General features: G+C 39.6%; 1 protein-coding gene across 1 annotated transcript in view; it reads left to right on the forward strand.

The window, feature by feature from the left end:
• Positions 1 to 20,042, forward strand: part of LOC128657432 (E3 ubiquitin-protein ligase SHPRH-like) — a 179,049-nt gene that overhangs the window by 35,708 nt on the left and 123,299 nt on the right. The window contains exons 3-4 of the mRNA XM_053711784.1: positions 7,047 to 7,118; positions 10,902 to 11,090. Coding sequence (XP_053567759.1) covers positions 7,047 to 7,118; positions 10,902 to 11,090 — 261 coding nt within the window. The remainder of the gene's footprint in view (positions 1 to 7,046; positions 7,119 to 10,901; positions 11,091 to 20,042) is intronic.

The following is a 20,042-nucleotide window of genomic DNA, read 5'->3' on the forward strand; positions in this document are numbered from 1 at the left end:
GCGGTCGGAACAAGGACAAGGGTTTTACTCAAATCTGTTTGTAGTTCCCAAGAAAGAGGGAACTTTCAGGCCAATCTTGGATTTAAAGATCCTAAACAAATTCCTAAGAGTTCCATCGTTCAAGATGGAAACTATTCGAACAATTTTGACCATGATCCAAGAGGGTCAGTACATGACCACAGTGGATTTAAAGGATGCTTACCTTCACATACCGATTCACAGAAATCATTACCGGTATCTAAGGTTTGCCTTTCTAGACAGGCATTACCAGTTTGTAGCTCTTCCATTCGGATTGGCTACGGCTCCAAGAATCTTCACAAAGGTTCTGGGTACTCTTCTGGCGGTACTAAGACCGCGAGGAATTTCGGTAGCTCCGTACCTAGACGACATTCTGATACAAGCTTCAAGCTTTCAAACTGCCAAGTCTCATACAGAGTTAGTACTGGCATTTCTAAGGTCGCATGGATGGAAGGTGAACGAAAAGAAGAGTTCTCTCTTTCCACTCACAAGAGTTCCCTTCTTGGGGACTCTGATAGATTCTGTAGAAATGAAGATTTACCTGACAGAAGACAGGTTAACAAAGCTTCAAAATGCATGCCGTGTCCTTCATTCCATTCAACACCCGTCAGTAGCTCAATGCATGGAGGTGATCGGATTAATGGTAGCGGCAATGGACATAGTCCCCTTTGCACGCCTACATCTCGGACCGCTGCAATTGTGCATGCTAAGTCAGTGGAATGGGGATTACTCAGATTTGTCCCCCACTCTGAATCTGAATCAAGAGACCAGAAATTCTCTTCTATGGTGGCTTTATCGGCCACATCTGGCCAGGGGGATGCCATTCAGCAGGCCAGACTGGACAATTGTAACAACAGACGCCAGCCTACTAGGTTGGGGCGCTGTCTGGAATTCTCTGAAGGCTCAGGGACTATGGAATCAGGAGGAGAGTCTCCTTCCAATAAACATTCTGGAATTGAGAGCAGTTCTCAATGCCCTTCTGGCTTGGCCCCAGTTAACAACTCAGGGGTTCATCAGGTTTCAGTCGGACAACATCACGACTGTAGCTTACATCAACCATCAGGGAGGGACAAGAAGCTCCCTAGCAATGATGGAAGTATCAAAGATAATTCGCTGGGCAGAGTCTCACTCTTGCCACCTGTCTGCAATCCACATCCCGGGAGTGGAGAACTGGGAGGCGGATTTCTTAAGTCGTCAGACTTTTCATCCGGGGGAGTGGGAACTTCATCCGGAGGTCTTTGCCCAAATACTTCGACGTTGGGGCAAACCAGAGATAGATCTCATGGCGTCTCGTCAGAACGCCAAGCTTCCTCGATACGGGTCCAGATCCAGGGATCCGGGAGCGGTTCTGATAGATGCTCTGACAGCACCTTGGACCTTCAAGATGGCTTATGTGTTTCCACCCTTCCCGATGCTTCCTCGATTGATTGCCAGAATCAGACAGGAGAGAGCATCAGTGATTCTAATAGCACCTGCATGGCCACGCAGGACTTGGTATGCAGATCTACTGGACATGTCATCCTGTCCGCCTTGGTCTCTACCTCTGAAACAGGACCTTCTGATCCAGGGTCCATTCAAACATCAAAATCTAACTTCTCTGAAGCTGACTGCTTGGAAATTGAATGCTTGATTTTATCAAAACGTGGGTTTTCTGAGCCAGTTATTGATACCTTAATACAGGCTAGGAAGCCTGTTACCAGAAGGATTTACCATAAAATATGGCGTAAATACTTATATTGGTGCGAATCCAAGAGTTACTCATGGAGTAAGGTTAGGATTCCAAGGATATTGTCTTTTCTACAAGAAGGTTTAGAAAAGGGTTTATCCGCTAGTTCCTTAAAGGGACAGATTTCAGCTCTGTCCATTTTTTTACACAAACGTCTGTCAGAAGTTCCGGACGTTCAAGCTTTTTGTCAGGCTTTAGCTAGGATCAAGCCTGTGTTTAAAACTGTTGCTCCGCCATGGAGTTTGAACTTAGTTCTTAATGTTTTACAGGGTGTTCCGTTTGAACCCCTTCATTCCATTGATATCAAGTTGTTATCTTGGAAAGTTCTGTTTTTAATGGCTATTTCCTCGGCTCGAAGAGTCTCTGAGTTATCTGCCTTACATTGTGATTCTCCTTATCTGATTTTTCATTCAGACAAGGTAGTTCTGCGTACTAAACCTGGGTTCCTACTTACTACTTAAGGTGGTCACTAACAGGAATATCAATCAAGAGATTGTTGTTCCATCTTTGTGTCCTAATCCTTCCTCGAAGAAGGAACGTCTGCTACACAATCTAGATGTAGTCCGTGCCCTGAAATTTTATCTACAGGCAACTAAGGATTTTCGTCAAACGTCTTCCCTGTTTGTCGTTTATTCTGGCCAGAGGAGAGGTCAAAAAGCTTCGGCTACCTCTCTCTCTTTTTGGCTTCGTAGCATAATACGATTAGCCTATGAGACTGCTGGACAGCAGCCTCCTGAAAGAATTACAGCTCATTCTACTAGAGCTGTGGCTTCCACTTGGGCCTTTAAGAATGAGGCTTCTGTTGAACAGATTTGCAAGGCTGCAACTTGGTCTTCTCTTCATACTTTTTCCAAATTTTACAAATTTGACATTTTTGCTTCTTCGGAGGCTGTTTTTGGGAGAAAGGTTCTTCAGGCAGTGGTTCCCTCCGTATAAAGAGCCTGCCTGTCCCTCCCGTCATCCGTGTACTTTTGCTTTGGTATTGGTATCCCAGAAGTAATGATGACCCGTGGACTGACCACACTTAACAGGAGAAAACAAAATTTATGCTTACCTGATAAATTAATTTCTCCTGTAGTGTGGTCAGTCCACGGCCCGCCCTGTTTTTTATGGCAGGCTAAAAAATTTTTGGATTATACTCCAGTCACCACTACACACTTGGGCTTCTCCTTTCTCGTTGGTCCTTTGGTCGAATGACTGGAGGTGACGTAGAGGGGAGGAGCTATATAGCAGCTCTGCTGGGTGAATCCTCTTGCACTTCCTGTAGGGGAGGAGATAATATCCCAGAAGTAATGATGACCCGTGGACTGACCACACTACAGGAGAAATGAATTTATCAGGTAAGCATAAATTTTGTTTTTGTCTTGTCAAAGTATTAGGAATTATGTGGACACAAAAAATATTAGACATTGTGTAACATTGTTTAATGTGCTATGGACTGAAACCTGTCCACTATAACTAGGCTGACCATATTGCCGCTTTAAAAAGGGACACACATGAAAAATATATGTCAGGGTTCTTATACAAAACATTTCTGAAAACAGCCCTGACACATGTATTTTCCATATGTGTCCCTTTTTAAAGCGGCAATATGGTCATCCTTACTATAGCCAAAATAATTACTGATATGTGTGTGAATACATATGGTACAGATTACTTTGCTATGGAGTAAGTAATTCTATTGGTGGCATTGTCACAGAGATAGTAAAAACCAGACTTTTTTTACTCATGTATTTTTCTATAAAACATGTCTAGAAGAGAAAAAAATAGTATTTATAGCAGAAAGCTGCAGCCTGAAGGCCTTTGACTTTTTAATTTTTATCTTCCAGTAGGCAAGTCATTTCTTGCTAAACTGATGCTGGTTCTCTTGACATAAATATATTTATTTATAGTAAGTATACGTCTTGTTTTATGCTGCAACCTGCTGCGTATGAAGATAGGTACATTTTACTTGAAGAAATGTCAAAACTAAAAGCAATAAGTTTAAATTAGTGTTTCTCAACCGTGGTCCTCAAGTACCCCCAACAGGCCAGGTTTCATTATAGCTGAACCAGTCCACAGGTTAAATAATCAGCTGAATCAGTAACCATGGTTAATAGCCTGCTCTCACCCATCAGCTGATCATTTTACCTTGTGCAGTGGTTTAGCTATAATGAAAACCTTGCCTGTTGGGGGTACTTGAGGACCGTGGTTGAGAAACAATGGATTCAATTATGCCAAATAATACACACACATACACACTGAACTCTCAAACCAGACTGGGTACACATCCCATGACCCTGCAAAACTCACAGCCCAGGGTGCTTGTCAGTACTCACAGACAGCTGCACAGCTTTAAGAGACTCACAGCTAGATTACAAGTTTTGCGTTATGAGTGTAAAAGCATTGTTATGGCCCATAACGATGCTTTTTCCCTACCGCTGCTATTACAAGTCTTGTAGGTATAGCTGTACCGCACACTTTTTTGTCCGTCACGCAACGTCAGTACCGCACTTTTAAAAAAAAAAATGTCCTTTTTCAATGGGACTTCCATAGCGCCGGTATTACGAGTTTTGCTGTGAGGCTAAAAAGTGAGCAGTATATCCTATACTGACAAGATTTGTACCGCCATCTAAAGTCAGTAGTTATGAGTTTTACGTTGCAAAGCTGTAGCATAAAACTCATAACTAAAGTGTTAAAAAGTACACTAACACCCATAAACTACCTATTAACCCCTAAACCGAGGCCCTCCCGCATCACAAACACTAAAACAAAATTATTAACCCATAAAATGCCACCCTCCCGCATTGCAAACACTATTTAAATATAATTAACCCCTAATCTGCCGTCCGCCCACTCTGCCGCTATAATAAACCTATTAACCCCTAGCACTAACGTAACCCTAACACCCCCTAACTTAAATATAATTAAAAGAAATCTAAATAAAACTTACTATTAATAACTAATTCCTATTTAAAACTAAATACAAAACCTATAAAATAAACCCTAAGCTAGCTACAATATAACTAATAGTTATATTGTAGCTATCTTAGGTTTTATTTTTATTTCACAGCTAAGTTTGTATTTATTTTAACTAGGTAGACTAGTTAGTAAATAGTTATTAACTATTTACTAGCTACCTAGTTAAAATAAATACAAATTTACCTGTAAAATAAAACCTAACATTACAATAAAATAAAATAAATTAAATTAACAAAATCCAATTATCTAAAGTACAAAAAATATTAAACACTAAATTACACAAAATAAAAAAAGAAATTATCAAAAATAAAAAGGAATTACTCCTAATCTAAAAGCTCTATCAAAATAAAAAAGGATTGAGCTTGCATTCTATTGGTTGATTGCAACAGCCAATAGGATTTTTCCGCATTAATTACTATTGGCTGATAGAATTCTATCAGCCAATCGGAATGTACGGGACACCATCTTGGATGATGTCATTTAAAGGGAAACTTCATTCTTCAACAGCCATCGGAAGAAGAGGATGCTCCGCGCCGGATGTCTTGAAGATGGACCCGCGCCGGATGGATGAAGATAGAAGATGCCGTCTGGATGAATAACTATTTACTAACTAGTCTACCTAGTTAACCCTTTAAGGACACAGCTTTCAGTTTGCTCAATTGTTTTATGACGGAAAAATTCCGTCATATGTCCTTAAGAGGTTAAAATAAATACAAACTTACCTGTGAAATAAAAATAAAACCTAAGATAGATACAATGTAACTATTAGTTATATTGTAGCTAGCTTAGGGTTTATTTTACAGGTAAGTATTTATTTTTAACTAGGAATTATTTAGTTAATAATAGTAAGTTGTATTTAGAATTATTTTAATTATGTTAAAGTTGAGAGGTGTTAAGGTCAGGGTTACATTAGGGGTTAATATATTTATTTAGTGTTAGTGATGTGGGAGGCCAGAGGTTTAGGGGTTACTAACTTTAGTATAGTGGCGGCGGCGACGTTGAGGGCGGCAGATTAGGGGTTAATACGTGTAATGTAGGTGTCGGCGATGTCAGGGGCGGAAGATTAGGGGTGTTTAGACATGATGTTTATGTTAGGGTGTTAGGTTTAAACATACATTTTTATTCCCCATAGACATCAATGGGGCTGCGTTACTGAGCTTTACGCTCTGCAATCGCAGGTGTTAGGCTTTTTTTTTAGCTGGCTCTCCCCATTGATGTCTATGGGGAAATCATCAAAACACAGCTTGTGTTTGGGTGAGATATGGAGCTCAACGCAACCATATCGCCCTCACAAGCCGGGTTTTTGCAAACCAGTAATAGCAGCGCTATGAAAGGTGAGCACTGAAAATAACTTGCAAGTAATTAGCGAGCCAGCCATAACGCAAAACCCGTAATCTGGCTGACAGGCAGTTAATCCCAGCCAAGCCTGGGAGGAAAGTCCATAGGGAAGATTACAAAACAAAGTTATTAATACATCACATAGGAAGTCTGGCACTCTTTTATGGACACAGCTAGATTAAAACCAAAATGTTAGTTAGGTACAGCTTTTGGCCAAATTTGCCATAGACCTAGGACCACAACAAGGTCTCTTCCTCCCAAGGTCCCTAACTTGCAGTCACACAATGCATCCAACAAACAAACTGAGATACGAACAAGTGTGACATAGGCCGTTTGTAATTTCCTTATACACATAAAAAACTTGGAAATGGACTATACTCTCAAACCAGACTGGGTACAAATTGCATGACTGCAAAACTCATAGCCCTTGGCGCTCAACTGCACTCACAGACAACTGCACAGCTTTAAGGGACTCAGGCAGTTAAACCCAGACAAGTCTAGCACTCTCTTGCAAGCACACAGCTAAATTAAAAACAAAATGGAAGATTCTAAGCTACAAACTTATTCTGAAATTCAATCTTTTTTAATTAATATAAAAAATAAAATGATCAAAAATGACAAATTTTCCTTGCCTGCAAGTGACAATTTTATCTGCCTGTGTCTTTGGTGTGTTGGTTTTTTTTTTGTGTTCTAAAAGGCAAATTTATTTTTTAAAACAACAAATATTACCTTTCTGATTAAAGTACTGTACTAGCTTTCTGAGGGTACTATGTATACAAAAGTATTAAAAATTATTAAAACTACTTTTATCTTACATGTATAAGCTGTATTATTATTGTTGACTAAATTAAATACGATTTTGTTGGCTGCACTTGGTTCCATCTCCTCTCCAAACTGTCCTATTTTAAAGTTACAAATATTCCAAAATATACTATTGTATAATTTCATGTTCTGTGTTAATAATTTAACCATTCATGAAACGTATAACTAATATTTCCTTCAGTCTCAGGATAAAACTTCGGATGGAGTAAATCCAGAACCTTGCCCAATATGTGCTCGGGATCTTGGAAAGCAGGTAAAATCTATTGAACTTATGCAGCTATTCTTTAACTATTTGCTCTAGTTTAGAAATTGATGCACTGATTTATTTTGAAATCTGATGAATAAAATGTGTTATGTTTTTTTTGTTTTTTTTAATCCACTCATTTTTCTTTTGGTTGTCTGTTATATATTGCAATTAAGGCGCATAACTACCTTTATGAAACTGCTTCACTAACTTCTGAGATAGAGAAACATAAGCTTTGACACAGAGCCCGTTTTAATGCCTATTTTAAGTATGGATGTGCTTTCACAATATACTTCTTAGGTTTTAAAATCTTTTTGGCAATCATATTTTAAAAAATAAATAAAATACATTTGAAAAAGCCCTTTATAAATGTAAATCGACAAATTACATCTTTGAATAGAAACATATTTGCAATATACATGTATTGGCAAAAATGCTTCTAATAAGTTATCGCTGTTCTAGTGTTAACATTTTTCTGTGCATGTGAAGCATAGCTAGATATTCTCAGTGCACCAGCATTTTAAATACTGCAGCTGCTCAGAGCGCCAGTGGGGCTTCTATTATGTCACCAATTAACAAATTGAGCCATTACCAGATTAGGCTCTCTGATAAAGTGCTGTATTTAAAATGCTGGTGCTTGGTGCATACTTAAATACACTTTTAAAACAGTCATCATTTTTATTAGAAGCATTTTTGCTAATATATGTATATTACAAAAATGCTTATATTCAAAACTAAAATGCATCTACATGGATTCCAATTTTGGCTGGAATGTCCCTTTAAAAGGTTTACATATTTTCAACAAAATAATTCATACAGTACAATGTGTTAGAAATTGTTTATAGCAAGCCTTGCGTTACATAGTAACATAGAAAATCAACCTTTACAAATCCTGATTCCTCTTTTTATAATATAGAAAACGTACAATAGCAACTGACAGTAATAGCCTTAAAATTCCTACCCATTTAACACCAGCAATCATAACTATGGGTTCTGTAAGCCCTTTGTAAAGTTATCTGTTGCCTCCTCAGGCAAAGCGTTACAGTTTGATTGCCCTTTTTCATGTATTGTGCATGTGGCATTGATTATTATTATTTCATTTATTATTTTAAATTAAAAGAAAAAAAATCTGGCGAAATAAAGAATTTAACACAAAACACAGATTCTTCCTCTAACTGTGAGTGTACCAAGTTAGAATATGTAATTTTCTATCATTCTAAGAACACATTGGTTTATCCTATGCTTAAGACAGCAGATACATGCTACAGGGATTCTTCCATGAATATGTGTCCTGTTATACCAAAGTTCATTGGTTTCCTAGTCTTGAGAAGTATGGTTTTCTGGATGAGTAGCGCAGGTATTCAAAACCAGGCTGATTAGATAACCAATAGTTTTTGATTTTGCTCCGCTAAAACAAAGAAACATTAAAAATCATTAAAACATATTAATGAGAATAATGTGAATAACTAATTATCTGTAGTATGCTGGATTTAAATGCACAAAAAAGTGTTTCATTTCAAATGTTTAAATACAAATTACAATAGTAAACTTAAAGGTTAAAAAGTGCATTCATTCAGGAGCTTTACCATTATATTTATTTGTCTTGATTTGATTCTGAAGATTAGCATTTTGCTACACATATCTTTTTTTAAGGTGCTAAAACACCTGTATTCCAAATGTGGTAACAGGGTACCATATGGGTAATAGGGTAACCACCTCTTTTTCTGAAGAGATCATGTAATGCTTCTCAACTCCAGACCTGCTTGGTTATATGTTTGGGAAATTGTCGCAGCTAGCTTATCCCTTTGTGATATTGGAATTGATGTGTTGTTGGTTAGACTTTTTTCCTTAATAAAGGTTGGTATGATAAAGACATTTGAAGAAAAAGTGAAAGTGTCTCCCAGGCTAAAGATTTATTTCACAAGGAAATATTGTTCATCATTGGCAACAAAAGTTAAAGCACCAACAACTGATTAGATTCAGCTACATAGAGTTTGTCATAAACCTTAATAAAAATGTTACATTTTGTGCTTTATATCAGCCCTATTTTGTACAGACAATATCCTATATAATAAAAGGCCAAGTGTGTTTGTCCGAAGCTGTCATGCGCAGTAGAGACTGCGCGCAAGGACAAACACACCGGGCCTTCGTACCTCCGCCTGGCATCTGGCGTCGCATGTGGTGGAGTGGGCGTGGCCGGCCGGGTGCGGCGTAGGAGTGGTCGGGCGTGACCCGGGCGGGGCCATATGCGGCCAGATGCCGACTGAAGTCAGTGAGACTGAGAGCTCTAAAAAGGGGGGATAGAGAGAGCAGCAGAAGAGGGGGGATAAAGAGAGGGAGAGAGACAGCAAAAGAGAGGGGGAGAGAGCACAAAAGAGAGGGGGGAGAGAGCACTAAAGAGAGGGGGGAGAGAGCACAAAAGAGAGGGGAGAGAGCACAAAAGAGAGGGGGAAGAGAGCACAAAAGAGAGGGGGGAGAGCACAAAAGTTAGGAGGAGAGAGCACAAAAGAGAGGGGGAGAGAGCACAAAAGAGAGGGGGGAGAGAGCACAAAAGAGAGGGGGGAGAGAGCACAAAAGAGAGGGGGAGAGAGCACAAAAGAGAGGGGGGAGAGAGCACAAAAGAGAGGGGGAGAGTGTACAAAAGAGAGGGGAGAGAGCACAAAAGAGAGGGGGGAGAGAGCACAAAAGAGAGGGGGAGAGAGCACAAGAGAGAGGGGGGAGAGAGCACAAAAGAGAGGGGGAGAGAGCAAAAAAGATAGGGGGGAGAGAGCAAAAAAGATAGGGGGGAGAGAGCACAAAAGAGAGGGGGAGAGAGCACAAAAGAGAGGGGGAGAGAGCACAAAAGAGAGGGGAGAGAGCACAAAAGAGAGGGGGAGAGAGCACAAAAGAGAGGGGGAGAGAGCACAAAAGAGAGTAGGGAGAGAGCACAAAAGAGAGGGGGAGAGAGCGCAAAAGAGAGGGAGGAGAGAGCACAAAAGAGAGGGGGGAGAGAGCACAAAAGAGAGGGGGGAGAGAGCACAAGAGAGGGGGGAGAGAGCACAAGAGAGGGGGGAGAGAGCACAAGAGAGGGGGGAGAGTGCGCAAAAGAGAGGGAGAGAGACAACAAACGAGAGGAGAGAGAGCAAATGAGAGGAGAGAGAGAGGGAGCAAATGAGAGGAGAGAGAGAGAGCAAATGAGAGGAGAGAGAGAGAGCAAACGAGAGGGGGGAAGAGAGAGCGCAAAAGAGGGAGAGAGAGCAAAAGAGAGGGGGAGAGAGAGCAAAAGAGAGGGGGAGAGAGAGAGAGCAAAAGAGAGGGGAGAAAAAGAGAGCAAAAGAGAGGGGGGATAGAGAGAGAGCAAGGGGTGGGACCGCTGTACTGCAAAAAATGGCCTGTGTACACAGGCTTTAGGACTAGTTCTTATATAATAAATTATCAGTTGATAAATCCTCTCTCATTCATATGTTTTCTTTTGCGTTGGATGTAGCTGTGATGAGTCAAGACAAATTGAAATGTAATCTTGCCTTTTTATGCCATTTATTCTTGGCTAATTCCAAAAGCATACCCCTTTGTATGTATTAATCATGTACTGAATTTTGCAATTTCACACAAATACAAGGGAGAATAAATGAAATTAGTTATGGTTGAAAATGTTACATAGAGTGTGTAGTAATCTCTGTTCACTTTGTAAAGAAAACCCTTGTTTAACTACCACTAGGTGGATTAATAAATTAAATTAAATTTGGCAGGTAATACATTTAATTTGGTTACAAATGATTAATTTTATGTTTCTCTTTTTGCCTTCCATTCTAGTGGGCTGTACTGACTTGCGGACATTGCTTTTGTAATGAATGTGTAGCCATCATTATAGAACAGTACAGTGTAGGCACACGCAGAAGTGCTATCAAATGTGCTATCTGTAGGCAGACCACATCACATAAAGAGATCTCCTATGTCTTCACCTCTGAAGCAGCAAACCAGGAAAAGGATATTCCTGTAAAGGTAAGTTACATTTTAGTCCCTAAATCAAGTCTATTTAATGTGTTATCATAAGATCATACAAATTATGAGAGCTCTTGTTTATTATGTACATACTATCATAGTATGAACCTTATATGGCAAAAGGATCCATCAAGTAACCTATAAATATAAAGGCTTCATTTTACTTTTCGCTTTAAATACATATAATTTGATTATTAATCTGAATGATGAGAAAAAAAGGCGGCGCCACAATAGTGCAGATCAATGCGATCAATAGAACACATACGCAGAAAGCATCATCATCATACTCACAAAGTATTAGGCACTTGAGAAGTGCAACAAATGCCTTCTGGAACTTTATATAGCCGTCCAGCTAGCTATTCTCTCGGTCACCTCGCTCCGGCAATTAAGCACCTCCCTGGAAGCTGCTATGATGAGAAGCTGCTATAACGAAAAAACAGCCTAAAAAGTGCTCTCAATTCCTCATTGATCACTTATTTGAAGTAAAAAAGGAAAACAAGATATCAAATCTTGGTAAAAGTCGTGGTGTCAAATCAGCTTACATATACAAGTTGTGGTATATAAAATAAGCTTTAATAAAAACAATGCAACACAACGCGTTTCTCGGTCGTCAATGACCGTTTCTTCAGGTGTATACATTAGCTGTAAACAACACGACTTATAAACACTAAAACTGGCATCTAGTAAAACCCAGTGTACATGCGCAAAGTGTCCCATACATCGTCATGTTGTCGGCAAAACTGAAAGGGATATGATTGGACCAAAATAGATCAATCATGGATGGATTAAATCGATACACCCCAACTAGAACAAATGTGTAAATAAATAGATTTCAATATGAGAATTTGGAAAAAAGCCAAATCATGTACAACAAGGTAGATAGCCAAATTGAAATAAGAACATATGGGTATCCCTCGCATATGACTCTTGGATAACGGGTAAAATTATATATGGATGGAAAAAATCCCACATCTATTTGCATACAATTTAAAGATTCACATTACATAATGAATATCCAGAAGCATAACAAGAGAGTAACAATATATGTAACTACTCATCGTAAATGTCAAAATCTACAAAAAGATACAATGTAAAAATAAAAATGCAACATGAACCCGTAATGAAAATTAAATAATATGCAAATAAAATGGTATAATACAGAAGGCCAAAAATTGATAATAATATCATACAAACAATTAGAATATCTCAAATAAATGCAAATAGAACTATCGGTACATACACAGATATAAGTGCAAATACAAAACATCACAGAGGAGAATCAGTTGAACGATGTGTATGTGTTCCATGAATCGCATTGATCTGCACTATTGTGGTGCCGCCTTCTTTTTTTCATCATTCAGATTTGTTTGTGTCCTGCCTGATTCACCACCTGCATTGGAAGGAGTTAGCTTCCACCACCTCTGTGGAGAGTACACTTTTGCCACATTGGGACTTTTTCACATTTCACTGCATAAGTATTTGTGTGTGTGTGTGTTATTTATGCATATGATTGATTGTTTTTTTTTATATACCACACTTAAGCACAATTTACTTTTTCCTCCTCTGAGGTAGAGGGGATTGTTTTGATTGATTTTTTTCTTTTCTTTTTTGTTTATGCACTGTTTTTTCCAAATATGATATTTTATATTTGGTTTGGCGCATCCAATCATTTTTAGTTATATGATAATTGATTATTACCCTTGGACAGCGATGGCTAAAATTGGCACCCCAGATGTTTTAGAACTACATTTCCTATGATGCTTAACTAGACTGCAGAGTGCCGAAGCGTCATGGTAAATGTAGTTTCAATACATCTGGGGTGCCAAGGTTAGCCATCACTGCCTTGGAAGAACATTTAGAATCTAAAGGCCACTATTGAAGAAAAGCCTTTGTACCTAAATTCTTTATAGCAAGGGCTTTATTTAGATTATAAATTCTCTTTCGGAAACCTTCAGGTGAATACAAAGTTGCCCTGGATAAAGGCAAGCAAGATATTTTATTTGCTTTTAAATAAGTGTCCTGCTTTTGACTGAATTTGTTTTAACCTCTGGAGCTTAAAGGGATAGTAAATCCAAATATTGTCTTTCATGATTCAGATAGAGCATGCAATTTTAAGCAATTTTCTAAATTATTCCTATTATCAAATTTTCTTCGTTCTCTTGGTATCTTTATTTGAAAAAGCAGGAATAAAAGCTTTGGAGCTGCCCCATTTTAAGTTGAGAACCTGGGTTGCCCTTGCCGTTTGGATGGTTTAATGTAGCCACCAATCAACAGGCCCTACCCAGGGTACTAAAACAAAAATAGGCCAGCTCCAAAGCTTTCATTCCTGCTTTTTCAAATAAAGATACCAGGAGAACAAAGAAAAATTGATAATATGAGTAAATTAGAAAGTTGCTTCAAATTGCATGCTCTATCTGAATCATGAAAGAAAATATTTGGGTTTACTATCCCTTTAATAACCTGAAACATTTATTTTGATGGTAGCCTTCATGGAACTTAAAGAGAGTTGACCCTTTGATGTGTGTGTATGTATATATATATATATATATATATATATATATATATATATATATATATATATATATATATATATATATGATCTTCATTAGGCATTAAAATACTTAAACGGATTAGTCACTAAATACTTGTACCTTTACTGTTTGTCTATCTGACATACATGCAAAGAATAAGTATTTATTGCTGAATCTATACAACTATCTGACTTAAAACAAGGCTGAAAATATGTTGTATGCATTTAATACATTCAGAAACAATACAAGTATATACTTTATTATGATTGTATCATGTGACTTTATCCCCTAGGATACAATTCCTAAACCTATCATAACTACTGTTGTATTTTTTAAGTACTTTTAAAGGCCAGTTTGTATATTCATTACATATTTATCCAATCAGATATTTTGCTTAAATAACTGTTAATCACCAAAGAAGATGTTTAAGGAAGGTTAAACAACTACCTACTGACAAACTATCATACAGTGAAGGATATTTTTTTCTGATATAAACACCCTGCCCCAAAAATATTATGTCTAAAAAAAAAGGCCTTAAACCTGGGATGGGGTGGGGGGGGGGGCAGCAGAGTTTTGAGTGCCTAGGGCAGCACAAAACCTAAATACGCCCCTGTGTATATATATATATATATATATATATATATATATACATACAAATACTGTATATATATATATATATACTGATATATATATATATATATATATATATATATATGACACAGTAATATAAAAGTCTAACAGCTTAAAGTGCTTTTTGTTTGTTTAATTCACCATAATGTTCATACTTTCAGTTTCCATGTCTGTGCATTCTCAAGAGCTAATTTAATGAGTGTGAGATTACAGACCGTATTTCTGTAGCAAGTAGGATTTCTAGATGGACTTTTAATAAATGTTTTTGCTTAAGTACCATAGAGTTAGATGAACATTGCAAGCCAGTGATAATTTTCATTAAACACATTCACTTGGTAGCTTGTAGAATCCCTTTACGATAAACTGTAATCACCATGCCCACAATAAATCCCATGTTTTCATTACAGTAATGAAAATACAATTTGCTTCTGAAATAATTTTGTTCTTAAGTGAATCTGCATCCTGTGATTGGATAATTTAATAGTAGAGATAATACTTTTGTTCAATTTCATGCTACAGCAATTTCAGCTGGAGACTGGAAGCAACTTTGACTTTCTACTTTTATTATCTGAGCATTTGCATAGTTTTATGTGTTGGAAAGAAAACCTAAACATGGTTTGTCTTTTGTGTTCATTAACTATTAGTTATTAGAAGATTGTACGAATATTAAAACTCTGATTTCTTCCTTGTTTAGTTAGTTTCCCACTCATGTATGATCTAATTTGTATAATGTAGAAGCAGCACATCTGAGAGCTTTAAAAATAACAGATTTTATGATTAATCTTAAAAACAGTGCACTGCAAAAGTTTCTCCACTTTATTGTGTTTCCAATTATCCATTTTAAATGCTGGAGGGTATTAAATTGTTTACTAATAACAGTTTTACCTTTATTTTGTCATTTGGAATAGCTGCACTTTCTGTTAAATCCTCCATTTATACTAAAAATGTCAATACTGCTGAAATGGCTACAAAAAAAGCTATGTAAACAAAAAGCATCATAGAAAAGCACTTTTTAAAAAAAATATATATATTCTTACATATAAAAAAAAAGGTTTTGTTTATGTGTGTGATGGGTGTTTTATTGACCCTTTTTTTTAGCATTTACTGTCTTTTTAAACAATTCAGTTATGTTTAAGCAGATACATTGTGGCCATGAAAGATTGTGTTTTGACATGCCTGTCTAAAAGTCCCCCAAAATAGCTCACTTTTAAATTCTGGTGTATAGTATTTCTCCAACATAGGTGTGTCCGGTCCACGGCGTCATCCTTACTTGTGGGATATTCTCTTCCCCAACAGGAAATGGCAAAGAGCCCAGCAAAGCTGGTCACATGATCCCTCCTAGGCTCCGCCTACCCCTAGTCATTCTCTTTGCCGTTGTACAGGCAACATCTCCACGGAGATGGCTTAGAGTTTTTTAGTGGATGATTGTGACAAGTTGGTCATCCCAGAGAAACTATGTAAAATGGACAAGTTCCTAGAGGTGCCGGGGCTCCCAGAAGCTTTTCCTATACCCAAGCGGGTGGCGGACATTGTTAATAAAGAATGGGAAAGGCCCGGTGTTCCTTTCGTCCCTCCCCCCATATTTAAAAAATTGTTTCCTATGGTCGACCCCAGAAAGGACTTATGGCAGACAGTCCCCAAGGTCGAGGGAGCGGTTTCCACTTTAAACAAACGCACCACTATACCCATAGAGGATAGTTGTGCTTTCAAAGATCCTATGGATAAAAAATTAGAAGGTTTGCTTAAAAAGATGTTTGTTCAGCAGGGTTACCTTCTACAACCAATTTCATGCATTGTCCCTGTCGCTACTGCCGCATGTTTCTGGTTCGATGAGCTGATAAAGGCGGTCGATAGTGATTCTCCTCCTTATGAGGAGATTATGGACAGAATCAATGCTCTCAAATTGGCTAATTCTTTCACCCTAGACGCCACTTTGCAATTGGCTAGGTTAGCGGCTAAGAATTCTGGGTTTGCTATTGTGGCGCGCAGAGCGCTTTGGTTGAAATCTTGGTCGGCTGATGCGTCTTCCAAGAACAAGCTACTTAACATTCCTTTCAAGGGGAAAACGCTGTTTGGCCCTGACTTGAAAGAGATTATCTCTGATATCACTGGGGGTAAGGGCCACGCCCTTCCTCAGGATCGGCCTTTCAAGGCAAAACATAAACCTAATTTTCGTCCCTTTCGTAGAAACGGACCAGCCCAAGGTGCTACGTCCTCTAAGCAAGAGGGTAATACTTCTCAAGCCAAGCCAGCTTGGAGACCAATGCAAGGCTGGAACAAGGGAAAGCAGGCCAAGAAACCTGCCACTGCTACCAAGACTGCATGAAATGTTGGCCCCCGATCCGGGACCGGATCTGGTGGGGGGCAGACTCTCTCTCTTCGCTCAGGCTTGGGCAAGAGATGTTCTGGATCCTTGGGCGCTAGAAATAGTCTCCCAAGGTTATCTTCTGGAATTCAAGGGACTTCCCCCAAGGGGGAGGTTCCACAGGTCTCAGTTGTCTTCAGACCACATAAAAAGACAGGCATTCTTACATTGTGTAGAAGACCTGTTAAAAATGGGAGTGATTCATCCTGTTCCATTAAGAGAACAAGGGATGGGGTTCTACTCCAATCTGTTCATAGTTCCCAAAAAAGAGGGAACGTTCAGACCAATCTTAGATCTCAAGATCTTAAACAAGTTTCTCAAGGTCCCATCGTTCAAGATGGAAACCATTCGAACTATTCTTCCTTCCATCCAGGAAGGTCAATTCATGACCACGGTGGATTTAAAGGATGCGTATCTACATATTCCTATCCACAAGGAACATCATCGGTTCCTAAGGTTCGCATTCCTGGACAAACATTACCAGTTCGTGGCGCTTCCTTTCGGATTAGCCACTGCTCCAAGGATTTTCACAAAGGTACTAGGGTCCCTTCTAGCTGTGCTAAGACCAAGGGGTATTGCTGTAGTACCTTACTTGGACGACATTCTGATTCAAGCGTCGTCCCTTCCTCAAGCAAAGGCTCACACGGACATCGTCCTGGCCTTTCTCAGATCTCACGGATGGAAAGTGAACGTGGAAAAGAGTTCTCTATCCCCGTCAACAAGGGTTCCCTTCTTGGGAACAATTATAGACTCCTTAGAAATGAGGATTTTTCTAACAGAGGCCAGAAAAACAAAACTTCTAGACTCTTGTCGGATACTTCATTCCGTTCCTCTTCCTTCCATAGCTCAGTGCATGGAAGTGATCGGGTTGATGGTAGCGGCAATGGACATAGTTCCTTTTGCGCGCATTCATCTAAGACCATTACAACTGTGCATGCTCAGTCAGTGGAATGGGGACTATACAGACTTGTCTCCGAAGATACAAGTAAATCAGAGGACCAGAGACTCACTCCGTTGGTGGCTGTCCCTGGACAACCTGTCACAAGGGATGACATTCCGCAGACCAGAGTGGGTCATTGTCACGACCGACGCCAGTCTGATGGGCTGGGGCGCGGTCTGGGGATCCCTGAAAGCTCAGGGTCTTTGGTCTCGGGAAGAATCTCTTCTACCGATAAATATTCTGGAACTGAGAGCGATATTCAATGCTCTCAAGGCTTGGCCTCAGCTAGCGAGGGCCAAGTTCATACGGTTTCAATCAGACAACATGACAACTGTTGCGTACATCAACCATCAGGGGGGAACAAGGAGTTCCCTAGCGATGGAAGAAGTGACCAAAATCATTCTATGGGCGGAGTCTCACTCCTGCCACCTGTCTGCTATCCACATCCCAGGAGTGGAAAATTGGGAAGCGGATTTTCTGAGTCGTCAGACATTGCATCCGGGGGAGTGGGAACTCCATCCGGAAATCTTTGCCCAAGTCACTCAGCTGTGGGGCATTCCAGACATGGCCTCTCGTCAGAACTTCAAAGTTCCTTGCTACGGGTCCAGATCCAGGGATCCCAAGGCGGCTCTAGTGGATGCACTAGTAGCACCTTGGACCTTCAAACTAGCTTATGTGTTCCCGCCATTTCCTCTCATCCCCAGGCTGGTAGCCAGGATCAATCAGGAGAGGGCGTCGGTGATCTTGATAGCTCCTGCGTGGCCACGCAGGACTTGGTATGCAGATCTGGTGAATATGTCATCGGCTCCACCTTGGAAGCTACCTTTGAGACGAGACCTTCTTGTTCAGGGTCCGTTCGAACATCCGAATCTGGTTTCACTCCAGCTGACTGCTTGGAGATTGAACGCTTGATTTTATCGAAGCGAGGGTTCTCAGATTCTGTTATCGATACTCTTGTTCAGGCCAGAAAGCCTGTAACTAGAAAGATTTACCACAAAATTTGGAAAAAATATATCTGTTGGTGTGAATCTAAAGGATTCCCTTGGGACAAGGTTAAGATTCCTAGGATTCTATCCTTCCTTCAAGAAGGATTGGAAAAAGGATTATCTGCAAGTTCCCTGAAGGGACAGATTTCTGCCTTGTCGGTGTTACTTCACAAAAAACTGGCTGCTGTGCCAGATGTTCAAGCCTTTGTTCAGGCTCTGGTTAGAATTAAGCCTGTTTACAAACCTTTGACTCCTCCTTGGAGTCTCAATTTAGTTCTTTCAGTTCTTCAGGGGGTTCCGTTTGAACCCTTGCATTCCGTTGATATTAAATTATTATCTTGGAAAGTTTTGTTTTTAGTTGCAATTTCTTCTGCCAGAAGAGTTTCAGAATTATCTGCTCTGCAGTGTTCTCCTCCTTATCTGGTGTTCCATGCAGATAAGGTGGTTTTACGTACTAAACCTGGTTTTCTTCCAAAAGTGGTTTCTAACAAAAACATTAACCAGGAGATTATCGTACCTTCTCTGTGTCCGAAACCAGTTTCAAAGAAGGAACGTTTGTTGCACAATTTGGATGTTGTTCGCGCTCTAAAATTCTATTTAGATGCTACAAAGGATTTTAGACAAACATCTTCCTTGTTTGTTGTTTATTCCGGTAAAAGGAGAGGTCAAAAAGCAACTTCTACCTCTCTCTCTTTTTGGATTAAAAGCATCATCAGATTGGCTTACGAGACTGCCGGACGGCAGCCTCCCGAAAGAATCACAGCTCATTCCACTAGGGCTGTGGCTTCCACATGGGCCTTCAAGAACGAGGCTTCTGTTGATCAGATATGTAGGGCAGCGACTTGGTCTTCACTGCACACTTTTACCAAATTTTACAAGTTTGATACTTTTGCTTCTTCTGAGGCTATTTTTGGGAGAAAGGTTTTGCAAGCCGTGGTGCCTTCCATTTAGGTGACCTGATTTGCTCCCTCCCTTCATCCGTGTCCTAAAGCTTTGGTATTGGTTCCCACAAGTAAGGATGACGCCGTGGACCGGACACACCTATGTTGGAGAAAACAGAATTTATGTTTACCTGATAAATTACTTTCTCCAACGGTGTGTCCGGTCCACGGCCCGCCCTGGTTTTTTAATCAGGTCTGATAATTTATTTTCTTTAACTACAGTCACCACGGTACCATATGGTTTCTCCTATGCAAATATTCCTCCTTAACGTCGGTCGAATGACTGGGGTAGGCGGAGCCTAGGAGGGATCATGTGACCAGCTTTGCTGGGCTCTTTGCCATTTCCTGTTGGGGAAGAGAATATCCCACAAGTAAGGATGACGCCGTGGACCGGACACACCGTTGGAGAAAGTAATTTATCAGGTAAACATAAATTCTGTTTTTAAGGCAAAATTAAGTAGCTAAAAATAATTCTGCCTGCCCCACATTCTCTAGAGAAGCTACAAAGCAAATTCTGTAAACTATGATTTATTTCACACAGGGGGTGAGAGTCCACCAA

This window comes from Bombina bombina, chromosome 4 (assembly GCF_027579735.1).
Source record: "Bombina bombina isolate aBomBom1 chromosome 4, aBomBom1.pri, whole genome shotgun sequence".
Classification (NCBI taxonomy): domain Eukaryota; kingdom Metazoa; phylum Chordata; class Amphibia; order Anura; family Bombinatoridae; genus Bombina; species Bombina bombina.